Source organism: Periplaneta americana, chromosome 1 (genome assembly GCF_040183065.1).
Source record: "Periplaneta americana isolate PAMFEO1 chromosome 1, P.americana_PAMFEO1_priV1, whole genome shotgun sequence".
In the NCBI taxonomy this organism is placed as follows: domain Eukaryota; kingdom Metazoa; phylum Arthropoda; class Insecta; order Blattodea; family Blattidae; genus Periplaneta; species Periplaneta americana.
The window spans coordinates 137422330-137450239 of NC_091117.1; the positions used below are offsets into that span (position 1 = coordinate 137422330).

Sequence of the window (27910 nt, forward strand, 5' to 3'; positions counted from 1 at the left end):
AAAATAAAAAGTAGGAAGTGTGTAATTGTGAAACAATAAAGAGGGGAAGGAGTGAAAGGAGTAAGGGGAAGTAAAGGCGATATTTTGCGGCCAATTAGAAGATGAAGGAAGAAAGATTAATAATAATTGAAAAGAATGTCGTTATGTATTGACTTATAATGTTGAAATTATATGGGATGGCACGCATATTGCATGAAATGGAAGGAATACGAGATTTTAAATTAATGTTATCCTATCAGAGTAAAGAATACAGAATTTTAGAGAACAATATGAAATACCTTAATCAACTTTTATTAAACAGTTTTGTGTAACAAATAGGCTAATACCAATGGGATCACCGACGTAGATCAGGTAGACACGTTTACCTTCTAATCTGGAGCAGCGTTTGGACATGGGTTCAATTCCTGCTTGGATGGATTGCCTGATTTTGTTTCCCAGAGATTTTCCTCCAAATTATAAGTTCAATATCAGGTAATCTCATGGCGAATCCTCGGCCTCATCTCGCTATCACGAATCCATCCCATCGACGCTAAATAACCTAGTAGGTGATAGATTCTTTAGGTAACTGACTGAAATAGCAATGGACACGTTAAGTTAAAGTTGTGTTGAAGCTCGTGAAATAATTCCATGGTGCTCGTATGGACAAGTAAAATTAATTGTCTGTCTTGCTATGTGCTGTGTTAAAATGTGACATAGTATAATATCCAGCATCTTATGTTATTTCTAGGAACTCTGTCTTCTGTGAATTTTGAATTGAGGGCGTTTGATATAAACTCACGTGACAGTTTCCAATTATAGGCCTTCATATCTACTCATTGCGTACGTGTATTTCTATAGTAGCCCTATGTCACGATAGATTAGAAAAGATAATAAAGCGCATGAACGCCACGGTTAGCGAGAATACTTGGCATTTTACGTCACTTCCTAAAAAAGCAAGGAGAGAGAGAGAGAGAGAGAGGAAAAATAATTTTTGTAACTATCATTAATTTCCTTTTCAAAGTAAACAGTATAGTAATTTATCCTTTTCTTATCAGCAGTTTCAAAGTAATAGGCATGATAGTTCAGAGCCAGTATATGTACAGTAGTGGCAAAAAAAAAACCGGACCGACCCTTGTAGCTGATTTCAGAGCCTTGTTCACTCCAGAGCACGATAGACTGGTAACTAAGACTTTCGTAGTTCGAATCCTGCCTGGGAAGGAAACTTGTTTTTGTTTCTTATTCACATTTATTCCCAATACTTTTCGATTGCTGGTAAAATTCATGTTCTGGTAATAATAAGTTAATTAAGTAGTAAAATATCGCTGCAATCGAAAAGTATGGGAATAAATTTGAATGAGGAACAAAAAAAGTTTCCTTCCCAGGAAGGATTCGAACCACAAAAGTCTTAGTTACCAGTATGTCGTGCTCTAGAGTGAACAAGGCTCTGAAATCAGCTACAAGGGTCGGTTCGGTTCTTTTGCCACTACTGTATAAGCCGTGATGGCCGGAGATTGTTTTCAAAATTGTCTACTATCCATTTTAAGGTAATGACTAATGACAAACAGATAAGAAAGTTTGATTGTAATCATTGGTAATATAGGGACATCATTTTATTTTTACTTGCATTTTTATTGTACCTGCATTTCTGAATGTACTTCACTCCCACCCCTTCACTAATGTCCTTGCTCCCGTCAGATACACAAACTTACGGCTGCTGTTGCATTCGAAGTCTTCAAGCAGTGAAGTAAACACTGCAGTGTATAGTGTGTTTCAGAAATATGGTTGCGTTTTCTATAGAAGAAAGAACCTATATTAATAATATCGTACTAAAAATTATATTCAAGAAACGATAAATTCAATTACAGAGAATATGCTTCAAAATGTTTTTAATAATATGCATAAAGAATTGAAGCCTGCATTGTAATGAACGGCAACCATTTTCAGCAACTTGTTTAAAAATTCAGATTAGCTTATTTTGAATTGAGGTGGCTAGAAGCAAAGGAATGGTAGTGACATTTGTAATAACATGAGTTAAGTGCATCCAGTGTAAGCAAAAGTATCTAAAATTTTAGTGGCAAAGGGATATTTTAATCGCATCACATATTAAAATTTAAATAAAAATTTCACCGATTTTACGAAAGCTTAAATATTTAAACCCCATTTTCTCAAAAGTAACTTAAGTGCACTTACAGCCGTTTACATATGATCCCCTCAATTTAAGTGCACTCTCTATATTGTATGTTAACATCAATAATTAATATGCTGAATAAAGTAGACATTACATAACGAACATAGCCACCTGAAAAGTTGAGTTTTTGAAAAAAAAAATGTTGCTACTCTGCTGTATTTTGATAAATTCCGTAAAAGTGGTGATCAAACTGAAAATCGCAATATCGTATTTCCCTACAACATAAATGGATACACTACTTTTCTCTCCTCCTATACCTAATAAAATGATTTGTTTACATATTGCACTAGTAACATCAAACTCCTGTAATGGAAGGGGGCAACAGTGTTTCCGAGTATAGCCAGGTTAATGTCAAAAATGTTGGTAAAAATAAAGTGATATCCCTGTATATATACAAGGACATTCGAGAAGTAATGACAACATGCTATAAATCAGTGCTCCTAACGGTGATCATTGGAATCATGTACTACGTAATAGAGCAGCGATTTTTTTTTAATAAATTTACAATATTGAAAGTCTCTAAGTAGCCATAATTTGTAAATACACTGGCTGTTTCTGTTTTGTAGTAAACAATGCAGCCCTAATAGTAGGACTACGAACAAAGGTGCTTCATAAAAATTTGCAACTCAGTGCTTTAGGGCAGTGGTCCCCAACCGGTGTGTCACGCAGCCCCATGGAGTGTGTCACGAAATTTTTGATTTGAAAAATAAATTTTATGCCATCCAGAAAGTCTGTTTTAAACGCATTTTTTATTTACAACGAAGTCTTTGATATGGTACTTTTTATTTTGAGACAGACTTTAACAATGAAACGTGAACACCTGCAACAATGCTCAGTTTAATTTTTCTGCCTAGTGATAATTCGAATGAAAGTGAACACCTGCAAAATTGGTTAGTAATTCGTTTACTCTTTCCACTTAGTAGAGTTTAGAATCGTCAGAACAAATTATTATTAACAGGTTCAGTATATACGTATGAGCACATGCTAGTTTATCAAAAGTGCTTTATTTAGATTTTATCATGGACAAATTTTTTAATTCGAAAAAGACAATTTGAATCAAGTTCTGGATTAGATGACAGCAGTGCTAATTCAAATAATGTGAGCGAAAATTCTCTTCAGAGTTAACAAAAAACGTACTGCGTTTCGTAAATATAGTGATGTTGTTGTTGTTTAGTCAACTGTCCGAAGACAGGTCTGAACCTCATAAGTGATACCAAGAAGTCACCACTTATGTGGCAACTAGGCCAGGAGATAATGGGGTAGGGTGGCCAATTCCTTTCCTACTCCAATACATACATCGCCGACTAGCTACATATTACACTAGTCAGAATTCAGATGCATACAAACAATTGTTCTCCCTCTGACACATATCGTCAAGTGAGGAGGTGAACTGCCTGGTAATAATAGATGTACATATCAGCCAGAACACTAATCAGAGGATATATAATGATGAATACTTGCAATATGGGTTTACGTGGCGTGGAGATGAATATAAACTAAATCCCGAATGTCTTGTCATATCAGTCGATGGTGCCAATAAAACTAAAAATGCATTTAGAAGGTAATCATTCTCATGTAGCTTCAAAACTAAGAGAATATTTTGAACGTCTTTTGAAGTCACAGAAAAAATCCTACAGTGCTTTAGAAAAACGCATTTCTGTTTCTGACAAAGCGTTGCATGCTTCATAATACAGTATGTAGTTTCTGAATTAATAGCCCAACAGGGAAAACCTTATAATATTGGCGAGGAATGAATGAATGAATGAAAGAATGAATGAATAGCCGATTTGTCCCTGAAGGGCTGAGGCCTCCTCTTGCGTGGGTAGCTCGGTAAGACTCACGCAGTGAGTTAGTACCAGCCTCAAAACAATTTGTGAAAATTATGTTTAGTGATGCTGCGGAAGAAGAAATATCCAAATTCCGCTAGTCTTATCGGATAAAACTGCTAATCTGAGAATAAAAGAAATGTCTCATGACAATGAAATTAATGTGAATAGTAAATTAATGTGTTTCCTCAACATTTGGACGAAAGTCATGACACAAGTGGTGAATGCCAATTAATTAGCTTTATTAGGTTCGAATATGATTTAATAGATATTATTGAACAATTTTTATTTTTCCAAAAACTCAAAGCCACTACTAAGGGTAAATTACTATTTTATGATTGTGTTAAACCTTAAATTGGCAAAACTTCATTTCACACACTAGTTTATTAAACCGTGTCGGACTGTAAAGAAAACTATCGTAATGTCCATATTTTATATGTTGTGCATTATTATATTACTAGCCGTACCCGTGCGCTCCGCTGCACCCGTTAGAAATAAATATAAAGTAATTACATAATTAAAATAGGACATTTGATCCAGGGAAGATTCGTGTTTGATAGAAGGATAACTCGTTTAATATGTTACTTAATTTAAATTGTATTTAAATAATTAAAATGCGAACATTTTGGTCCAGAGACCACTCATTTGGTGCAATGACAATTCCTTTAACATGTTTCTTAATTTTTATTACATGCATCCATACTTTAATGAAGACTGACATATAATTTAGATTTAATGTGTATACTTTATTTTACTTGCTATATGTTTCCATTGAATTATGATAATAAATTAATTTTAACCCTTGTTTTCTACGTATTCAGTAAATGGCGCTTGGGCCACTATGGTTCTGAACCCTTCAAATAACTTAAAGTGTATTATATTATATTATATTATATTATATTATATTATATTATATTATATTATATTATATTATATTATATAAAAATGTGTTGATAACGGATGTACACTGATAAGTAAGTTTTTAATTTGTTATGGGGGCTCTTGAATCTCAGGAGGAAGAAATTTTATTTTACAACAGCGCAACATAATCTGCTTGGCTCATTACCCAATTTTTTTGCATTGCATTTAATGCATATGTATTTTATGTATTTGTTAGGACCAATTATTTTTGGAAAATCGAAAATTACCAGAAAAATTTCGGCTACAGATTTATTATTAGTATAGATAGATTGTGAAATTTTAATTTTCCTACCAATTTTTTTTCTATTCTATTAAAATTATAGTATAATAGCCTATTAACCTGCTGTATCCTATAGGATACATTGCCAATGTAAGGGGTAATTATTTTGTTGAACATATTCTTTCCTGGGAAAGTTGCCTCTCTCTTTGCACAGAAGCAGCAGTGTCATTAACGAAGAAAATTAAAGGTTTTATAAGCTTCGTGAGAGTAGTGAATCGACTATAATGACAACTTATTGTTTCTTGCACAGGGAGGCGTTTATGAGAACTGTTGAAGTGGAACTTTTTAAATCTGCGTTAAGTACGACTATTAAAATGTTAAATTATGTAAAAACAAGCCAATTAAGTCTAGAGTGTTCCAAAAGCTTTGCGAATCTATGGAGGCCGAGCATACCAATGGCTAAATCAATAATGCGAGTGGTAGAGCTTCAAGACAAGCTTATGATTTTTTTTAAACAAAAAGCCAGAGAATGCTAAACTTTCAGTGTGCGAATCTAGCACATCTTGCCGAAATTTTTGAGAGACTGAGCTCTTCAAATGCAAGCATGCTACACAAAATAGAAACTATTACTATTTCAGCCACCAACAAAATTCAAGGATTAAAAAAAATTGAAGTTTTCGGAGTCTTCGGTTATAGGAGGTAAATTATTGACCTTTCTTTTAGTTGAAATTTTTGAAAATCGATTTGTTGAAAATGAAAAAAAAATGCTTGAAGAATAAATGTGGTAACAAAGTACTTCTGTTTCAGAGTTAGGGTAATTTCTCGTTTTGGTACTTCTGGTGAGATCAATATTCACGCAGGAGCGTAAGGAAAATTGTCAGGAACCTTGACTTTATTAATCACAGAAAGGACTCCTCCATTGCCGGAATTCGAATCTGATCTGCAGGCGACGTAAACCTGTGCTCAGGCAACTGAACTACCAAGGCGACTAGTATAATTGTTGAACTAAAGTGAGATTACATTGAAAAAGAAATATTTATAGTATGTCAATTAAATACTGTAAGAGTAATTTTCTCTATGGTCGGAAGAGGTCTGTGAGAGAAAGGCGACATATTGGCAGATCATGTAAGCATTGGAACGACTTTAGAATTCACAAAAGAATTGAAATGAATTATGAAGGGCGCACTACAACCACTGCGACCTTAGAAGATCTGTTGCGCTAACCTTCAAGCTAGATGCATTCCCAATCCACATCGGCTGACTATGCTAAAGTACGCTGAGTACACAGGTTTCGAGCAGACAACCCCACCCGTCTTTAGGCCAGCATCGTCCGTGCGTCTATAACCAGCGTTCAGGGAATTCTAAGGGATGAAAAGATGTTTACGGAATTATACAGATGTCTGATATGGGAAACGAGAGAATCCTGTGAAGAACCCCAATTGCGATCTTGTCCACCACAAGTGTCACTATGAATTTTGAATGAAAACTCTGAAACCTAATCAGAAATAGATCCCGAATTCTTTACGTGAAACGCTGAAGGAATGACCACCACGGAAGAAAGATATATATTCTAATCTAAAAATGAAGAGTAAAAGAAAACTACAACTCTATAAGCCTTTTAAAGTTCCTAAAAACAACAACCGAAATCATACCTGGTTCTTGATGCGGCAATAGGAAGAAGGGGATGAAAACTTATAATCTGGAGCGAGCAAGTTGTGGAATCGAAATTGCATACCATAGGCTAACACAAAGCATTAGTGACAAGGAAAAATCCAAGCATACTGAAGATTCGAATCTACGACCTTGCTTTCAGATAGTTTTATAGTTGCCCGTCACCCTTTGAATGCTCCACAACTAGCTGCAGCATCTTAAAAAGAGAGTTAAAACCCTCTTTGTACTACATTTTACAGTGTGACATTTTGCCGGAGCAGGTATGTTAAAGTAAGGATTAATATTAGAATTAGATCTAACCTGGAACATTTAGCATGGGACAGATTGGAGTATATAACTTTTGGGCAATAGCTTAAATGGGTTCCAGAGACGTTTGTCCTCGTTCTGTTTGCGTTTGTGATTGTCACTATGCATGATTGACTCCATTCTCCGTGGAAGCTCCTTGTCCATTTGAACAGCCTTTGATCTCGCAACTTGACATGAGAGTGACAGTGCGTTTGTAGTACTGAGATCTCTACAATTCCTTGTAATCGTCGTCCTTCACATAAAATGTAACCCAAGATCACCCATGTGTAATTGACGAGAAATGATCGCATAGCATACACAAGTACTACTATATTTAATGAATATCGCTACTGTAAACTAACCTGAAATAATATAAAATCCTAAAGTAATAGTGTACTACAAACATGCCATTGGAGCATGTTGCCATACCTATAATTTATTTTATTTAATGTAATGCAATGATATTATTTCAAAATTATTTGTCAATTAGAACTCAAAATTAATGTGCGAATATTATTCACTCGATGGGTTCCAAACTACGACCTGGTGCGGTACCCCCATATTCTACAGTTATGACGGTGCAGTTTACCACAGGTTGAAAGGTTGCTTCGTCTGAGAACGCGACATGGTTGAGGAACCCGTTGTCATCAATTAGACAGCGGAAAAAAGTAAAATAAAAGTCATGTTTACGGTTTACAAGTACTGTACGCATTGACTATGGCATGAGGTGTACACGTATCCCAAATAGATACAACAAGGTACCGTCCGCAGAGAGCACAACGCGAACACCGGAAACAACTGCCACTCTGCGTTCTCAGTCAGTCCTCGTTCGTACGTGATCAGAGAACATTGAAATACGTAAACATATTCTTCATTTGTGTTCAGTGAAGTGATCATAATGCCAAAGACAGATGTTAAAAAATATCGGGTGTATTCTTTAATAGAAGAATATGGTGTCGACATTTTTAGTAGTGATACTGGTGAAACAATTAAATGTGGGTTATGTATCTGTGTATTAAAAAAGATAACAAAACAATCGATAGAACATCAATGTAATACACAGAAAGACTTGAAAAATGTTGCTCTATGTTAGAAGAAAATAAGGGTTCAAGTTCAAATTCCGCCTCAAATATGAAATACGATTTTTGCCAGGATTTGTGTCGAATGATACGTAGCAATATTCCAGTCAAAACGTTGGACAATCCTCACTTTAAAGGGTTTGTAGAAAAGTACACAAAACATCAGGCACCTTCACGCGCCTCTAGTGTACCTACTGTGCTTACGTAAACAACCACCCTCTGACGAGACAAACTACTGTACTCGCGTTGTAGCTACCTTCACATCCGAATGACTTTTTTTCCATTGTGTAGTCATCATCAATGTGGGATAACACTGCATTAGCGAACTTGGTCCGTCTGGGTTTATCATTTCGCTGCAGCTTTTGCACAAGTCACAATCTTTCATGGACAAAGTTGTGAACAGTCGACTTCGGAATACCCAGCTCTGAACTGGCCTGTCGAATTGATTTCCTTGGACTGCGCTGAAATGCTTGCCTAACATCTTTAACTTTGGCTGCGGACACTGCTTTTTTACCGCGTCCCTTCTTCCTGTTTCCAATAGCTGATTATGACACTCTGATCATTTGCATCATATTCCTGCCTAAATCGTCTTTGCACTGCAATTGGAAACTTCAATTCGGCTAACCAATAACAACATTTCATTTTCTGCTGTACCGTGAATTCCATCATTTTAACTATATGCGTTGTCATACCCGGAAATGCGCACTAGAGTCATAATTTTCATTGTTACCAAACTTGGAGAGGTTCTACATAAGACAAGATGAGAAACATATTTCTAATTTCACTGAGTGACGAGATAGTTATATTTCTTTGTGGTAGTGATTCTATGGGACAAAGTGTATATTGAAAATAAAATAGGACCAATTGCATATATTTTGAAGACATTAGTTCGATTAATTAAAATGTGTCTCAGTGAAACGTACAGCAAAGTCCGTTTCTGTCTGATGCTTTTCCAATTAATTGCGGGCTAAAGGAAAGAGATGCCTTTACTTTTTAACTTTGCTATAGAATATGCCATTAGGAAAGTTAAGGATAACAGAGAATGTTTGGAATTGAACGGGTTACTTCAACTGCTTACCTATGCAGATGACGTGAATATGTTAAGAGAAACTCCATAAACTATTAGGGGAAACACGGAAATTTTACTTGAAGCAAGTGAAGAGATAGGTGTGGAAGTAAATCCCGAAAAGACAAAGTATATGATTGTGTCATGACTACAATATTGTACGGAATAGAATTATCGACATTGGAAATTTATCCTTCGGAAAGGTGGAAAAATTCAAATACCTTGGTGACAGTAACAATTTCATTTGGATGTGTTTTTGTGTGTTTGTATGTTTCGTATTGTTCTAGTGTGTTTAGTTTCTACCTTTTTGGTTGGATGTGTAGAATTTCCATGTCTGTGTTGATGTCTCTGTGTGTGTGGTTAGCATTTGTGATGTGTTCTGCAGATGTGGAAGTGTTTTGTAATTTTGTTATGGCGTGATGTGTTCTTTGTAACGTGTTTGAAGTGATCTACCTGTCTGTCCTATGTAAAAGTTGTTGTAGGTGTTACATTTGAGTTTGTATACGCCTGTGTGGTTGTATTTGTTTGTTTGGGTTGTTTGTGTGTTAAGATGTTTTTGTAGAGTATTATTTGTTCTGAATGCGATGTTGTAACTTAATTTCTTGAATGAGGTTGCAATCTTGTATGTGTTTTTGTTTTCGTATGTTAGTGTGATGTATTTTTGTGTTCTTGTGTTTGTGTTGTATTATTAAGTTTTGTCTTTCGTATTATGTTGTCTATTATGTTGAAGTTGTCTCCGTTTTCTTGTGCTACGTATTTGATTGTGTGTAGCTCTTCTTTGTAATCATGTAATTCTCAACACACAACTCAATTTCAGAACACACACTCTTTGACTCCATATTAACTACACAAACACACCCCCACAGGAAACAAAACAAAAGGCGCCAAGACCAGCAACAACCAGTTCTGATGATGGCCAATAGCAGGCCGAAACATGTTAACAAGGTAACATAAAATTTAACACGTGACAGATACATGATACGTTTTCCAAAGTGATATAGTGTTGAAAGCGTGTAATCAAGATGTATTTTATATATTTGCTCAACGATGAAAAATTGAAAATAGTATTTTCTTTAATACCAATTTCTGAAAAACTATAGCCCCGTGAAAAAAAAAACTAAGGCTGGTTTGAGATCTTCCATGTAGTAACGAATCAGAAAATATGAGTAGTTTTTATTCAGCAAAAATTGTGTATATCAGTGATAGTCAAAACTCAAAGCGTACGCCGACATTAACCCAATGAGCGGGACAATAAACATAACTACAGTATGTGTATATTTTGTTTGTAGTAGTGACATTAATATAAGTTTGTCTATATCATATTTATACGTCATAATTAGTAATCAAACAACAATATAGTTTTGTTTTATAAATTTAATATAGCGAGGAGCACCCACGCAGTTGAATACGGTCGTATTGCTTATCTCTGACTATTGAGAGTGCGATTTAATCATGTCGTCTGATGTGTCATATCAAGACAACGAATAATCGCGTCCCTGTTCTTTGAAACAATCTTGAATTCTGCGACTTACAAGATACCGCTGAGCAGTTCATGTCTTACTGGAAGTGGATGAAATTGACTCCTGGATATAGCGAGACGGTGCGATCTGTTTTACAGAAGGTGCAACCATGGCGAAACGAGGGTATTTTTTGGCAACAGAATCATATCTGTAGGACTATGGCTTCCGAGATCTTCAGGTGTTACCAGTCGAGATTACTTTTTGTGGAGATATTTAAAACAAATTGTGTACAAAAATAATCCACATACTTAGAAAATCTGAAAATGAACATCACAGCTCCCATCCAGAATACAGACATCGGAGTGTTTGTAAGTTTGCTGGAGACATGTTGAAACTTGTGGACAAGCGCATTAAAGCGGAGGAACCACTGATCCAAAATATGTTGTAGCTGTATATGGCGGGTCCTCTTTTAAATTGTACGTTTGTATAACGAAACAAGTCATTGGTTCATGTGTGTATGTGATGCAATAACTGTTTGGAACAAGGAAGCAGACAGTTTCAGTATTTCCTTTCTTAATTTGGATGAACAAATCGTCGAATTAGAAGCAAAATACATTTAGCCAAAAATATTATTTCTAAGGAAAAGGTATTTGAAAGTTCTTGACAAAACTAAATCCTCGAAATATTATTTTTAGTAAGTTGTTTCTATTTATGTGTATTTCATTTTCCAATTAGTAAGTTTATACATATATTATACACATGATATAGTTTACGCATTTTTTCACAAAGTAATATTTTTGAGTTAATGTGTTTTGCTTGTAAACTTACCAAATGACGTTTTAACTGCTTATATTCGGTAATATTTTACATGAATTAATAGTTTGTGGTGTGTCACGTTATCGATACCGCGCGAAGTATCATCGATAGCAAGTTCTTTGGGTAACAGGAGACTATGAGCTTCTGGGTCGAGAGCCGGGTTGCCGCGTTGCAGTTTCTCTACAACCTATTCATTCAGTATGTGAAAGTGAATATCCCGTTAATGGACATAAGAACCTTATTTTTACTGGCTCGTTATTTCATTTCTCGGATTTAGATATTGTCTAATTCTTACTTGTATAAGTCTGTCGTTATGACGTAAAATCTAAATTTCAAATTCGTTTTGATTTGTATACATTTTTCAACTTATTCTTTGGAATTCGCTTAAATTATATACATTTATATTCTTTGAATGAGGGATTTATCATACTTTGAGAGCCAAATATTTAAAATTTCATTATACATCTTGATTACACAACTTTTAACACTATATCACTTCGGAAAACGTATTATGTGTCTTTCTCGTGTTACATTTACATTGCGTTGTTAACATGTTTCAACCTGTTATTGGCCATTTTCAGAACTGGTTGTTGCTGGTCTTGGCGCCTTTTGTTTGTGTTTCCTGTGGGGGTGTGTTTGTGTAGTGTAATGTGGAGTCAAAGAGTGTGTGTTCTGAAATTGAGTTGTGTGTTGAGAATTTCATTTGAATGTAACCACACCTACAGAGACATCAACACAGCCATAGAAATTCTACGCATTCAACCAAAAAGCCAGAAACTAAACGCACTAGAACAAACGGAATATATAGACACACAAAACCACATCCAAACGAAATTCTCAACACACAACTCAATTTCAGAACACACACACTCTTTGACTCCGCATTACAATACAGAAACACACCCCCACAGGAAACACAAACAAAAGGTGCTAAGACCAGCACCAACCTGTTCTGAAGATGGCCGATGACAGGCTGAAACATGTTAACGAGGTAATGTAAATTTAACATGAGAAAGACACATAATACGTTTTCCGAAGTAAAATTTCATACTTTTTCTGTAAAAGAATTAACATTTATATGGGTATTAATTTTTCTAATTTTTTAAATTGCGTTTATCTTGATTATTGGCCAATTTATTCCAAATATACACTCTAAAAGTGTCGTGCCAAAAGCGAGTGTAATTTTTTTATTCAACGATGGTTGTGATGCTCTAGGTGGCGTGGAGAAATGATAGAATACTTGGTTAGGATAGGAGAGTATCGCACTAAAATCTCCTTGAAACATTGCATTTGCTTTTGCATTCCACAAATTTGACTCTACGGGATTTGAAAACGGGGCTCAGGCATGGAATTTCGATGCTGTAGCTTGTGTAACCGGTAATTATTTGCCTAATATATTACATTCGGTTCCTTATTTTCAAGTAATTAAAGATATGTGTGCAAGAGACACAGTGTTAACCAGTTGGCTTATTTCTTTTATCATATACTAGCATAATTAATTCATCCATTCCCATGCTAATAATGTATTAAGAGCTGTACCTGTTATGGTGATGGCGTCGGTCATCCTCTGGCTCCTCCTTTAAGAACGACGGCTGTAGACTGAAGCGCCGTCGAAACTGATGACGTCCCTTCATAGTTCTGCATACACCGTGTTACGTCACGTGAGTTGCTTGCTAATTGACAATGAACAGCGTAGCCCGTCTGAATATTGGTGATGTTTTAAGACGTGTTTAGTGCCGACAAGACACACAAGGTGCTGAGGCCACTTTCCAAGACGTGGCGTCTGTACCGGACCTCACACTCAGACATTCAGCCGCCTGTCCTGCAGCGATGACTCTGGCTTCAATCTGCACAAATGAGAAAAACATAGTAAAGATGTGGTCGTGGTCTGTGTGTATCATGTAATTTATGGACTCTGAGATGAGGATGCTGAAAGCTGGTCTTAAAATCTCACACTGAGTGGCCTCTACACTTGGGTGAATGAGATGAAGTACATTACTGCTAGAGACGATGGAAATAGACTGCGGTCTTGTACAGCTTTATACAGCATGTGGGGAGTATTTTGTGCTAGGATTACCCATCTCTGAATAATCTCTGGTAAATCAAATCTTTAAGAAGGGGTTAGGTACAGCTTACAGCAGTAAAATTTTTGGGGATATTTAACATTATTTTCCTCCAATACTTATCTTGTAGAATAATGAAAATTGGTGTGTGTAAAACACTGTCCTTCTGCTATATGAAAAAAGAAAAAATATATTTTTACGATTTAAAAAAATTATATATATATATATTTTTTTTTCAAAATTCAAAATGGTGGCAGTTTACTGTGCAGTGATGAAGCGTTTTCCTCATAACTCAGAAACTTGTTAACTTTTTCATGTTCTTTCTCTTCTATTTTATTGCCGAAACTCATATTTACAATATCATGCTCTTTAAACTACATTTCTTAATAAATAATATTTTTATTTTATTTTGTGTTAGAAGAAAATACTGATATTTGACCATTTTTAAAAAGAATTTATTTTTTTATCAGACAATCTGTCAAAGGTAGAGATGTGATTTTTCATCATATTGTAGATATGACATGCATAAATACAGACAAAAAATTCATGACAGAATATTGGATAGTTTTTTAGTTATGCGGGAAACGCTTCATCACTGCACAGTGAACTGAATTTTGAAAAAAAAAAAAAAAAAAAAAAAAAAAAAAAAAAAAAAAAAAAAAAAAAATGTAAATAACTTTTTTCAAATCATAAAAATATATATATTTTTTCATATATAAGAAGGACATTGTTTTACACATTAATTTTCATTATTGTACGGGATACAGTAATGGATGAAAAAAATGTTGAATATTTACAAAATTTTACTGCTGTAAGCTATACCTAACCCTTTTAAACACTTTGGTTACTCAAAGTTTACTATTATTATTATTATTATTATTATTATTATTATTATTATTATTATTATTATTATTATTACTTACTGGCTTTTAACGAACCCGGAGGTTCATTGCCGCCCGTCATTGGTCCCTATCCTGAGCAAGAATTATTATTATTTTTATTATTATTATTATTATTATTGTTATTATTATTATTATTATTATTATTATTATTGTTGTCCTTTACTTTGTCGTTCTCAGTGATTTAATGGTTACTATGCATGCTTTTGGTTGTGAAATTTTTATATTCTAATACGGCCTAGGACACTGGATTTTTAAGGCCGAAAAATGTTTCTTAGTCCAACTTCTGTAGACTTCAGTTACGTGAAAGAACTGTGGTCTGAATGAGAAGAAATACCTCGTATTAGTAAATTTTCAGGTGAACAAAAGAAAAGCTTTACAAATTATTTTTTCTCAAAATAGACACATTTGTAGATACGTTTCTGCTTTAAAAGCTCTTCTACTGCAAAACAAAATTTTACTTAGCTGTCCAATCTTGTGAACATAATAATAATAATAATAATAATAATAATAATAATAATAATAATAATAATAATAATAATAATATTGTAAATAATAATCTAGTTAAAGTAAATGACCATTTTTTGTAGATACGAGGAATCACTTCTTCATCATCGATTTTCCGGTAATTTCTTTCCCAAAATCAAAATTAAATTTTGAAGATAGCACGTTGGGTCATGGAGAGTGTCCTAACTCGCTTGAATTATCTTAACATTTGCCTGTGATACGTCAATCTATTTTTATTTAACAGGCGATTTTGCTTGTTGATCCGGAGCTGTGCTCGGGCGTGGCTTCCATTTCCTCTTCGACCGATTACCAAGTTGACTTTTTTCCCCGAGGGTTCTCCCCAACTGTACGGCGAATATCAGCTTATCACGTGACTAATTTCCGTTCTCATCTCTAGAAATTCCTTCTCAGTATCACCAATTCTATCGACGAAATATATAACCTAGTAGTTGCTACTGCACCGTTAAATAACCGAATAAAAGACCTGGGAGTATATTAGGCCTATAGTGTTATCCAAATATTATGGAAGTCTTGAAAGTCCTCTGACTTTATTAAGAAGTAAGTGTATAGAAAAAAAAATAATAATAATAGTAATAATAATAATAATAATAATAATAATAATAATAATAATAATACATGTTTCATAAAAGAATGGTGTTTATTCAAGTATAAATCAATTTTAAAACATTCGTATGTACAAGGTGGGGCAAAATGAACTCATGATTCTGAAATCTTTACTACTTAGTATCATGCCATTAACATTTATTGAAAGACGTATCAATTAGGAGGAACAAGTTTATCATTTTTACAGAGCACAAATTCAAAGTTAATTAGTAAAAATAACGCTCGCCAGATGTCGTCCATTGCCATTGATACACTCTCTCACCCGAGTCAATGACGCGCAGTAGCATGTCTGGAGGAATTTCGTCAATTTGTTCCCTAATTCTTTGCTTCAGGATATTTAAATATGATGGACGAGTTTCGTACACTTTGGTCTTTAATTAACCCCACAATAAAAAGTCACAAGCAGTATCCCATGTAGTGTTTATTTACACTACCAGACAATTCAAAGTGGACTTCGTCTGACATTATTAAATGACGAATAATCCCTATATCTGCGTTCATTAAATGAATAAGTTCATTGCAAAATTACGCTCTAGAGGTGAAGTCACGGTCCGACAACTCTTGCACTATTTGAATTTTGTACGGATGGTAATTTAAGTCTATGTGCAATATCCGACGAAGAGACCTGTTGGATATGTTAAGAGCAACAGCTTGTCGATCGTTTTGGACTGCCAATGATAGAAGCAAACACTCTTTCGATATTATCCGCTGTACGTAAAGTTCGAGCTCTACTTGCAGGATGGTCATCTCTTGCAGAAGCTGTCGTTAGTAATTTATCAATCAAGTTATTGATTGTGTTGCGATCCGGAACTCTTCCATGTTTTGCAACGTTGAAATGCCGCCTGAATAATCGCTGTGTTATTATCAATGAGTCTCCTTTTTTTAAATGTTTCAATAGTGAATGCCCGATGTTCTGCTGATCAACGAGGCATGTTTATTCAGTAAATTTATTGAAATAATTCAAATTTGTAACAAAACAGAAATCGTTGCCATGTAAACCTAAACAATTGATACTCGAACTTTAAACGGCATAGGCCTACCTTGACCAATATTATGCCATGCCCCAACTATTATGCCTATTGCGTAAATCAAAATCAAGAGTTCATTCTGCCCCACCTTGTAGTTCTTATTTTTCTCCTTTATCATTAGTAGTCTCTTTTCTAAGAAATTAATGGCACTCAAAAGAAAATTTTTGGAAAGACATTCAAATTTTTCACAAACTTCCACCATGACAATAAATGACAGGGTTCATACCTCAATCGATTTAGATATCTTAATCTTTTCATTGTGCTGAAACAATCTTCATTAGATCTATATATGTTCATAATAACAGTAAGTTTACTTAAAGTCAATTCGTATATCTAAAGGCAAAGATATTATTTTCAAGAACCTACAGTAAAACCTGTCAAAAGACCACCCCTATTGAGAGACCACTCCTCCTAAATACCGATTTTTAAAGAATCGAATTAAACATCCATAACCAATGTATATCACACCCCTTTTAAGAGACCAGCTCTCTCCCCGACCACCGACCAGTGATTGAATAGCCATTTTCTTAATTTTACTCCTTTTAAAAGACCATACTGTATTTTTAAAATTTACAATTTAGTATTTTATTACATTACTGTAGCCTAAACAAATTCCAAGAAATTCGTTACAGTACTAGAAGTTAAAATGATATTTGGCAAAGTTGTTAAGTGGTACCGTATTCACGTTGAATGCTCATCTCTGTCCTTAGTCCCTTAAGGAATATTGGGTATTGCTAGAAAAAAGGTACAATGACCGTTTGCTAACGACTTCCAAAGTGTGACAAAGGGTTTTTTGCACTGCTGTTTAACAGTTTCTTGGAAGGTAAGATTTCTCATGGCGTATCACGGTTTTACTTTTCGTTTTCTACAGAAAAATCAAATCGTTACTGGTTAATTACAGTACAATAATTTATTTTTTCTTCCTCCTACGTATTAGAAAAACCCGGTGATCAACCCACCGTTAACAAGGTTAAAGTCAAGAGAGAATTTGAATCCGAAAAAATGTCACTAGAAAAGCCTTACGTAATATTCAGCTAATTCAACAATCGGCACCACTGAAGGACTGTATGAATGGAGAACATATAGATGAACTTTTTTAACATGTTAAGGGATAGTTTTGAAAATTAGGTTGTAAAAACGAAATTTGAAAAAAAATTAAGCAGAGTTCAGTTTATGATTTTGTGAAACGGAGTATGTAATGAATCAAAGAAGAAAATTGTAAAAATAACGTAAAATAAGAAATAAAGATCTTATTTCAAGCTTTTATTGTTAGTAGTACTCCCTGTGTTTTTTATTTGATTAATATAGAAACGTTTTAAGCAATTTTTTGTGTAAAAAAACTCCCTTTATTGAGAGATCACCCCTCTGAAAGACCAATTTTTCATTGAACCAGCAGTGGTCGTTTAATACAGGTTTTATGTATGTATTTTCAAAGAAACGGACATTAACTCACTAAATACTAGCTTGAATAAAATTTCTGTTTATTTATTTCATTTGCCATAGCAACAATAAAACAACTAAAGCAAGAGTTTCTGTGGAAATAAAATAATCTTTCCTGACTTTTGGGTAACGTTATTTCTTTAACTTCATTGCATGCATTTCTCTTAATGTTCCTGGATATACAGAATCTGAAGGCGAGTGATTATTTGCGGAAACATAAATGTACATAATCATTTATAAATTATATTGTATACCTACACATTTTTTAATTTTAATTTTGTAATACAGCATTTTCCACTAACATCTTAAGATAAGTTTAAAGTAAACTTACTGAAGCCCTAGTTGATAATTATATTATTAGTTGTTTGATTTTTATCGTCTATTTTCCGTCGATTAATAATAATGAAAGTCTTATATTTTTACATTGTGTCGTGGTATGGATTGGAGATAGAGGTGGCAAAGCTGTGTCCGGTGTATACAAATGTAAACTACTGTGATGTGAAAGACGCAAGGAATAAAATATTAGGTATATTATTATTATTATCAGTCTATTATTATTATTATTATTATTATTATTATTATTATTATTATTATTATTATTATTATTATTATTATTATTATTATCAGTCTATTATTATTATTATTATTATTATTATTATTATCAGTCTATTATTATTATTATTATTATTATTATTATTATTATTATTATAATTATTATAGACAGAAAGTGTGTATTATTATCAATACACAGTATGCTAGTACTCCTATTAGGGTATTAAGATGTTTAGGTATCGATTTCTAGACTACTAATGAAACTGGTATTTATCGATTTCCTTATACAGAGTGTTAAAAAAAGTATGGAATATTATTAATAATTTCTTAAATTTTAATTTTACAAAAAAAAAAGTTTTATACAAAAGCTGTTGGAGATAACCATACAATAGGGTATCAGTGTTCGAAAAAAGTTATTCAGGCATATAGAGTGTGGCAGCAAACTTTATTTTTTTAAATTGCACCCTATATTAAAATTTACATATTCCGAATCTCCTTTAAATTTTACGAATGAATGTGTAGAAATTTTACCCATTCACCCGTTTCATGTATTTTAACTATTTATTAAACTTGTTTCGTTAACTTCATACTTCAGACAAATGAGTATGTAAAATCATTCTGAGTAGGCCATAAAACTAAACAAAACACTATTACTAACCAAAATTTACCACAGATGCTCAAAATGAGAACCATTCACAGCCAAATAATGTTCCAGTCTATCACGAAAACTGTCCATTGTGATATGAGATGGAACAGAACAGTCATGTAACTGTGAGAATGACAATGAACTGTTTTTGTGATAGACTGGGACATTGTTTGGCTGTGAATGGTTCTCATTTTGAGCATCTTTTGTAAAATTTTGTTTGTAATAGTGTTTAGTTTTATGGCCTACTTAACATGATTTTACATACTTATTTGTTAGAAGTTTTAAGTCCACGAAATAAGTTTAATAAGTAGATAAAGAAACGAAACGGGTGAATGAGTACAATTTCTACAAATTCATACGTACAATTTAATGAAGATCCGGGATATAGAATTTTTAATATAGGATGCCATTTGAAAAACTAATGTTTACTGCCATACCCGGTATATCTGAATAACTGACTTTTTTTCGAACACTGGTATCTTATTGTATGGTTTATCTCAAACAGCTTTTGTATAAAACTTTTTTTAAAAATTAAAATTTAAGAAGTTATGAGTAATATTCCACACTTTTTAACACTCTGTATAGGCTAGTATTTCATTTAGCTGAATTACTCGTGCTTACATAAATAATCTGGTTATTATTATTATTATTATTATTATTATTATTATTATTATTATTATTATTATTATTATTCGTGTGAGTCTCTTGAATAGCAGTTTAAGAAATTAGACTACGACTAATGTGAATGTTATTGACAACATAAGAGAGCTTTTTTTTTAATAAAACGAAAAGTGTGTTATCTCCGTGATATCCGCTTTCGTGTATTATATTTACTGGAGACAAGAAGAGTAAACTTAAATTTCCGAATTTCTAGATGATAGCAAGTGTTTCAGTATTTTGTTCCAGTATGCTAACTTTTATACTTGTATATAACTTAACTTCAGCACCGAACGTCTTAGGACTAGCAAATATTTGTCCTTCAAAGCTCTAGTGTAGAAGCTTACTTTATTCAAAGTAGCCTATCTCCACTGAGCACTCAAGATAGGGTATAGTTTACATTGTCTATTTGAGTGGGTTCGCATGAAAACTTGTTCATATATTACGAATAAAACAGTTGAAGGGGGAAGGCATGAAAGGAAGAAAAAAAAACTGGAAACTATCACTCAACATGAAGCAAATATTGGCATTCAGAAAGACGAACGACAACTAAAAGTACTAAAGCCTGTTTCCCCAGCTACAACATTTTCCCTCATTCATAAAACGGAGGGAAAAATTTTTATCGCTTTACTCGATGCAAGACATTTAATGTGGAGTCTGGAAATTTAACTTATAAATTGATGCAGTATTCAAACATTTTATCATTTAGTAAAGCAATAACAGCTTGAAAAAACTACTTGAAACGGATAATTAACTGCAGTATAATTCTTTATTTAGCGATTCAAAGTGCATAAGCCACACCCTGTAAGGAATTAATTAACAATATGCGACAAAACAAATGACACTGAAATGTTATTTCATTGCGTTGGTATAATATGTGTTCAAGATGTGCACCATCGCGTGCCGCATATGGTTCATAGCGTTTCTGAAGATTATTGAACATGTTGATGAACTAATTCATTTATACTGGCAGAGTTACGGCCACAGGGCCTTCTCTTACACTCCACCAGGTCACAAAGTACTATAAAAGCAGTAAACATTTGACAAGAAGTTAAAGAACAGAATACTAACATATTACAAAAAAAATAGTAGCATAACAAAATCGACATTAAACAACATGAAAATAATACCATAATAGAAAAAAGAAAGTAAAATACAGATCTAAAGTTTGGAATATAATAAAGCAACTCAGTAAGTACAAATAGTTAAGGGAAAACTTAAGGAAGAATACAACAAACGGAATGTATTAAAATAATAATAAAAAAGAAGAAAAATACGAAAATTAAATAATATAATAATAATAATAGTAATAATAATAATAATAATAATAATAATAATAATAATAATAATAATAATAATAATCCGTGACGTTACAGCCCGTGAAGGGCTTGGACCGACCAGCCGGCTGCTGGCCTCACGCCCACATGCCGAAGCAGAGGTGGACGATCATCCAACCAGAATGGATGTATCGTGTGGTTAGCACGGTGATCCCCCCAGCCGTTATAAATGACATTCACTACCTATCGTAGCTCCCGAAGTGCATGACGATGCTGGGTGGGGACCGGTCCCATACACTGGCCGAAATTTCATGAGAAAATTTCTTCCCCCATGAGACTCGAACCAGCGCGCATTCCGTAATGCGAGTCCTAGGCAAGATGCCTTAGACCACGACGCCACGGCGCGGGACACGAAAATTAAATAAAATCCACAATAAAAGGGTTTGATAATAAATTTATCTAGTGATCAAGAGAACAAAAAAGGAGAAAGGAAGGAAAAGAAATGGGTACATTAAAAAAAACTATCGCAGAGAAAAGGGCTTATAATTGAATGGAATCTGAATTGAAAAAGTGCAAATTTAGTTTATTTTTGAAACTAGAATAATGTCCGACAGTCTCTGAAATGTTGTGGTAGAAAGTTCCAGAGATGAACTGCAGAGACGGTAAAAGATGAAGAGTAGAAAGATGTTCTGTGTCTAGGAATGGAGAGTGTGATATGGTGTTGTGAGCTAGTATCTATTTCGTGATATGAGGACAATGTTGAAAATGAGAAGCTAAGTAGCTAGGGTTAGAGTTCTGAAGAATATTGAAGAGTAACGTGAGAGAGTGAATAGTTCTTCGCTCTTTGAGACGGACCTAGGACAGCATATTTACTGAAGGTTGCTGTAAGGACACAAAAAATGACGTTATCTTCTCGCGTAATTCGGGAATATTTGTAGGTGGGTCATCTGTCTTGAAAATTGATTCTTTCAATGTGCCCCATATGTAGGCATCTGGGGAAGTGAGATCCGGAGAGCAGGAATGATACGGGAATAGGCGATCTCCAGAGTATCGTTGAAAAAGGGCCAATGACTCCTTCGCAGTGAGGACTGTAGCTCCATCTTGCTGCATCTATTGGAGGAGTAAGTTTCTGGAGCGACAAAAACGGCGCAAATCTCGCACGAATGAGGTCTCTGTACAGTATCTGATTTACTGTTTTTGGATTCTGTGCAGCATCATCGACGAAATAAGGGCCCAATATTCCATGGCCGGAAAGGCACATCAAATCGTAACCTGCGCACTGTGCAGTGGTTTCTGTATAACAACATGAGGCCGTTCAAACCCTAAAAAACGAGTTGTTTTGTGGGTTGATGTAGCCATCAAGATGAATATTGCCTTCATGTGAAAACCATTCGTTGCAGAAGAAATCTGGATCCTGATACGTCATGGACAACACTCGACTGCAATACCGTAATCGGGCTCGCTTATCCCTTTCTGTTAGATGCTGAGAAACTTGAATGAGGAATGCAAATCCACCAGCTCTTTAAACATCCGCCGAACAGACTTGTCGGTCAAACTAAATTTCAGAGATGTTTGTCGTAGACTATGCTTTGGGGGACTATAACACCTGATGGAAAAGTCGTCCATGATTCTCGCTTGTGGTGACGGTTCTTGGGCGCTGTGTTGTCCTCTTTCGTTGACATAAGACTGATCCCGTATAACGAAACTTGTCAACGACAGCTAACATTGTTCTAAACTTAACTAATTCTGACATCTTACCCCGTATGACCGAAAACAATTTTCCACGATAAACATCTCGTCTGTGGTGAGAATCATAATTGCGGAAAGCAACACAACACTGAATTCACAATATGTCAAATTATTATATACAATAAATAAATAAATAAATAAATAAATAAATAAATAAATAAATAAATAAATAAATAAATAAATAAATAAATAAATAAATAAATAAATAAATAAATAAATAAATAAATAAATAAATAAATAAATAAATAAATAAATAAATAAATAAATAAATAAATAAATAAATAAATAAATAAATAAATAAATAAATAAATAAATAAATAAATAAATAAATAAATAAATAAATAAATAAATAAATAAATAAATAAATAAATAAATAAATAAATAAATAAATAAATAAATAAATAAATAAATAAATAAATAAATAAATAAATAAATAAATAAATAAATAAATAAATAAATAAATAAATAAATAAATAAATAAATAAATAAATAAATAAATAAATAAATAAATAAATAAATAAATAAATAAATAAATAAATAAATAAATAAATAAATAAATAAATAAATAAATAAATAAATAAATAAATAAATAAATAAATAAATAAATAAATAAATAAATAAATAAATAAATAAATAAATAAATAAATAAATAAATAAATAAATAAATAAATAAATAAATAAATAAATAAATAAATACTTCGTTGCTAGGAAAACATGGACAGCAGATTCGCAATAATTTCAGTGTCGTTTGTTTTACCGCATAACTTTTATGATAATGACGTGCATATAAGAGAGCAATAGCAAATCCAATTGTTCGCGCTTCCGCGGCACGAATAGTCCATGAAGGATCAAGGCCGACCAGCCGGCTGCTGGTCTCACGTCCACTTGTCTCAGCAGAGGTTAACGATCATCCAACCGGTATAGGAGTAACGAGTGGTCAACACGATGATCCCTCGCTCCTCGCCGTTGTGCCTCGTTATCGTAACCGAATTTCACCACCTATCGCAGCTACCCTAATTCACCGACGAAGAGACCTGTTGGATATGTTAAGAGCAACAGCTTGTCGATCGTTTTGGACTGCCAATGACAGCAGCAAACACTCTTTCGATATTATCCGCTGTACGTAAAGTTCCCTCCCTATGAGAACTCGAACCAACACTCCGTAACGCGAGTGCTAGACATGATGCCTTAGGACAAGACAGTATGGCGCTGGACATCAATAATTTTTTCTTTGTTATTTAACGACGCTGTATCAACTGCTAGGTTATTTAGCGTCGCTGAGATTGGTGATAGCGATATATTTGGCGAGATGTGCCGAGGATTCGCGATAGATTAGCTAAACTTCGGAAAAACACAACCAAGTAATCAACCCAAGCGGGAATCGAACCCACGCCCAAACATAACTTCGGGTCGACAATCAAGCTCCTCAGCCGACTGAGCTACACCGGTGACCAATACCAATAATAAATGCAAAATGAAAATAAGATGGAAGATCGAAAAACTGTAACAAAATAAGCCAGATTCGCGATAGATTAGCTAATATTCGCCTTACGGTTGGGGAAAGCTTCGGAAAAACACTACCAAGTAATCAACCCAAGCGGGAATCGAACCCACGCCCAAACACAATTTCGGGTCGACAATCAAGCGCCTCAGCCGACTGAGCTACACCGGTGACCAATACCAATAATAAATGCAAAATGAAAATAAGATGGAAGATCGAAAAACTGTAACAAAATAAGCCAGTCTTTTAGGGTATTGAACGTGGCGCGAGATTTTTGGGTTCTTGAATCTTGCTATAGACATCGAAAAATCTAATATTTCGGAGCATCATTTCATCTCCACCATCAGCAAAGGCAAGAAAAGGAGAACTTATTAGCTACATCAACAAAAATAATGGAATAACTGTCCGCCGCCACCGACGTAGCTCTGGCGGTAGCACATTTGCCTGCAGACTCGGAGTTACGCTCCGGGGTGGATTGGATTCCAGCTTGGCCGATTACTCGGTTGGGTTTTTTCCCCGAGTTTTTTCAACCATAAGGCGAATGTCAGGTAATCTGTGGCGAATCCTCGACGTCATCTCGCCAAATACCATCTCGCTACCACCAATTCCATAGATGCTTAATAACACAGTAGTTGATACAACGTCGTTAAATTAGCAAGTAAAAAAACTGATCCTCATAAGAATCTTCAGAAGTAAAAATTGACAAGAGAACGAAAATGCTCAATGTAGGCGTATGTCCTTAAATATTAAAAACAAAATAAAACATATTATGCATTTACACAAAATATGTGAACCATGCAAAATAAACCTATGAAATTTGATAATGAAACGTATACAATAGTTATTTATGCAACAAGTGGGTAATCTCGATGATTATGGCATGAGTGAATGTCGCACGAATGATAGTTAGCCTACTCTTTTCTTTTTACTTTTTTTTTGTTTTTGTTTTTTTTTTGTTTTTGTTTTCAGTATTTGTTATTTTTTTTCAGTTTTTTTATTATTATGCCTATCTAATAAGTTTTATTGGGAGCAGTTCTTCATATGATTATGTCTTAAATTCTAAGTTAAATCGAAATGGGGCTGCTTCATGATGTTTCCTTTGTGATAAAAGAGTTCATATTACTATCTCATGTACTGTCTTCCACTTTTACTTCAATTGGGATAAGAGTTTTTACAAAGTAAGCCGATACATATAACATATTCTCGTCATAAACCATTATGAACACTGCTGAAAAGGTTATAGTTTTATTTATTTAATTATTATTTTTTTTGCAAATTAAAACTATTATTAAAAATACAAAGAATATTCGTTTATTCAAAACAATATTGATAGATTTTCACGCAATATACATCCAATACATAGTTTTGAAGGTTTGTTTTGGACAAAATTCATACCGGTAATGTAAACATTCCTTTAGAACATGGGCGAATGCTTGTGGAGAGTAAACAGATAGGAAAGCCGAAAAACAAATGAAAGTGACACATAGTATCCCAAGCATTGGATTTGATAGAGTGCTCTATCCCTAGAGACGCCAATTGAAAGAGCAGAGATGAAGTGGAAATGAACCGCTTTGTAAGTTTAATTGAGGATCTGTGTGCATAAAGGTTTTGGTTTTGCTGATCTCTCTGACCGCCAGAAATGCTAGTCTGAAAGAACATGTTTTATACGAGGAAAAAACTTTCTCTAAAACTTTTACTGTGTACTGCATCCTATCTTTCCATTTTGATCGTGAAAATAAATGAGAGTGAAATTTGATATTGTTAAAGTGGCTCTGTTTTCAAGTAAACACAATGCAAATTCTGTAATGTATTTCTTCTTTAAAGTTAGTGTTTCTGAAACTCTTTGAAAATTGAAAATAATCATTTAAGAACTTATTAAAATCATCTTAGAAAATATTATCTTTTGAACTAGTGATTCACGTATCTGTAAAAATGTTTATGCTGTCGGGAAAGAGAAATCATTGAAATTAAATTTTTATTGGGTGTTTTTGGTTATAGCATGTTAGACCATCAAAGAAATGAAGGTATAATAAAAGAGTTACAAATCTTTAACTTAAATGAATGCTTAAATGAATGAATACAATAAAAATAGAACTGTTATGAACACATATAAGGAATGAAATATACCAAGCTTCTCATAAGCTACAGATATTACGAGGGTCATTTCATAAATAATGTACAGGTTGGTAGAACTGTGAAGTGGATGACGCAACACCAATGAAAATTACGTCAGTTACAGTTGAAAGATTGAGGAAGAAGCACGTGTATCCATTTCGTCCATAGCCTACTCTGTGTTTATGTAACGAGAGCTAGAAATGAAGCCTACACGTGTCTCGGGTGACTGTTACGATTGAAGACCAAAGATCGAATCTTTAAGTGGAAACCCCCCCCCCCACAGAAATCCACACTTCCATAGTGCTTTGAGTGGAGTTTGTGGTGAACTTACAGTTCACCGTAATAATACAGTTTCTCGTTGAGCTACTCGTTTTCATGATGGTCCTCTGTCAGCAATTTGCAATGTTGAAGAGTTTCTGCTTCTGTTCAGCAATCAAGCAATGAGGGATCCATCGCACAGAAATTTTTCTCTTCTCCAAATTCTTTGTCAAAATACGGAATACTGAATTTGGTAAAACCCCCGTAGCTTTTGAAAATTCCTCACACGTCGCTCGACGATATTCTTGAATAGCATCTGCCCAAGTTTCACACTTTGTTCCTGTGTTGATGTTTTCGGCTTTCTTGGTCTTGTATCAACGTCTAAGGTGACACGAAAATGAGAAGTCCAACGAGAAACTGTACTACGGTCCACCCTAAGCTCACCACAAACTCCTCTCCGTTGTAGATTTCTGTGAGGTTTTGCCGCACAAAGATTCTATGTTTGATCTTCAAATTCACAGTACCCGAGACACGTGTAGGCTCCCTTTATAACTCTCGTCACCTAAACACAGAATATGCTATGGACGAAACGAACACACGTGCTTCTTCCTCAACTGCAACTGATTTTGGTTGGTGTTCCTTCATCTACTTCACAATTCTACCAACCTCTGCATTATTTATGAAATGACCCTCGTACATTAATATTCATGCAGGAAGGTTTTGGAAGACCGGAGACACGGTGGAGGAAAGACATCATTCCTTGAAATGAGAACAGCCCTAAGAGGCCTAACCCATGTATCTAAAGAAGAAGAAAAGGAAATTACCGCGGAAACAAATTACAGAAAACAGTTCTCATATATTTCGGCATCTATATTCTTTATCTTTATTAGCACTGTTACTATTCTTGTTTAATTATTCGCTCATAATTTCTTCACATAGATACTGGCTAGCTTGCTATTAGTGTTAGCATTAGAATCTTCAGTGACATTAAATTTCAATGTTGCGATTTGGATCTAGTTATCTATTGTTTTAATAAATGCATTTGTACAAAAAACAGTAAATAACTAAATTGTGTTTTTTTCT

The 27910-nt window shown here is 34.1% G+C and overlaps 1 protein-coding gene across 2 annotated transcripts in view; it reads right to left on the reverse strand.

The window, feature by feature from the left end:
* LOC138701275 (ras-related protein Rap-1) overlaps nucleotides 1-27910 on the reverse strand; it is a 718590-nt gene that overhangs the window by 41959 nt on the left and 648721 nt on the right. For both annotated transcript variants that reach the window (XM_069828000.1, XM_069828008.1), the window contains one exon: nucleotides 13051-13358. In XM_069828000.1, the coding sequence (XP_069684101.1) occupies nucleotides 13051-13145 (95 nt within the window). In that variant the 5' untranslated portion in view covers nucleotides 13146-13358. The remainder of the gene's footprint in view (nucleotides 1-13050; nucleotides 13359-27910) is intronic.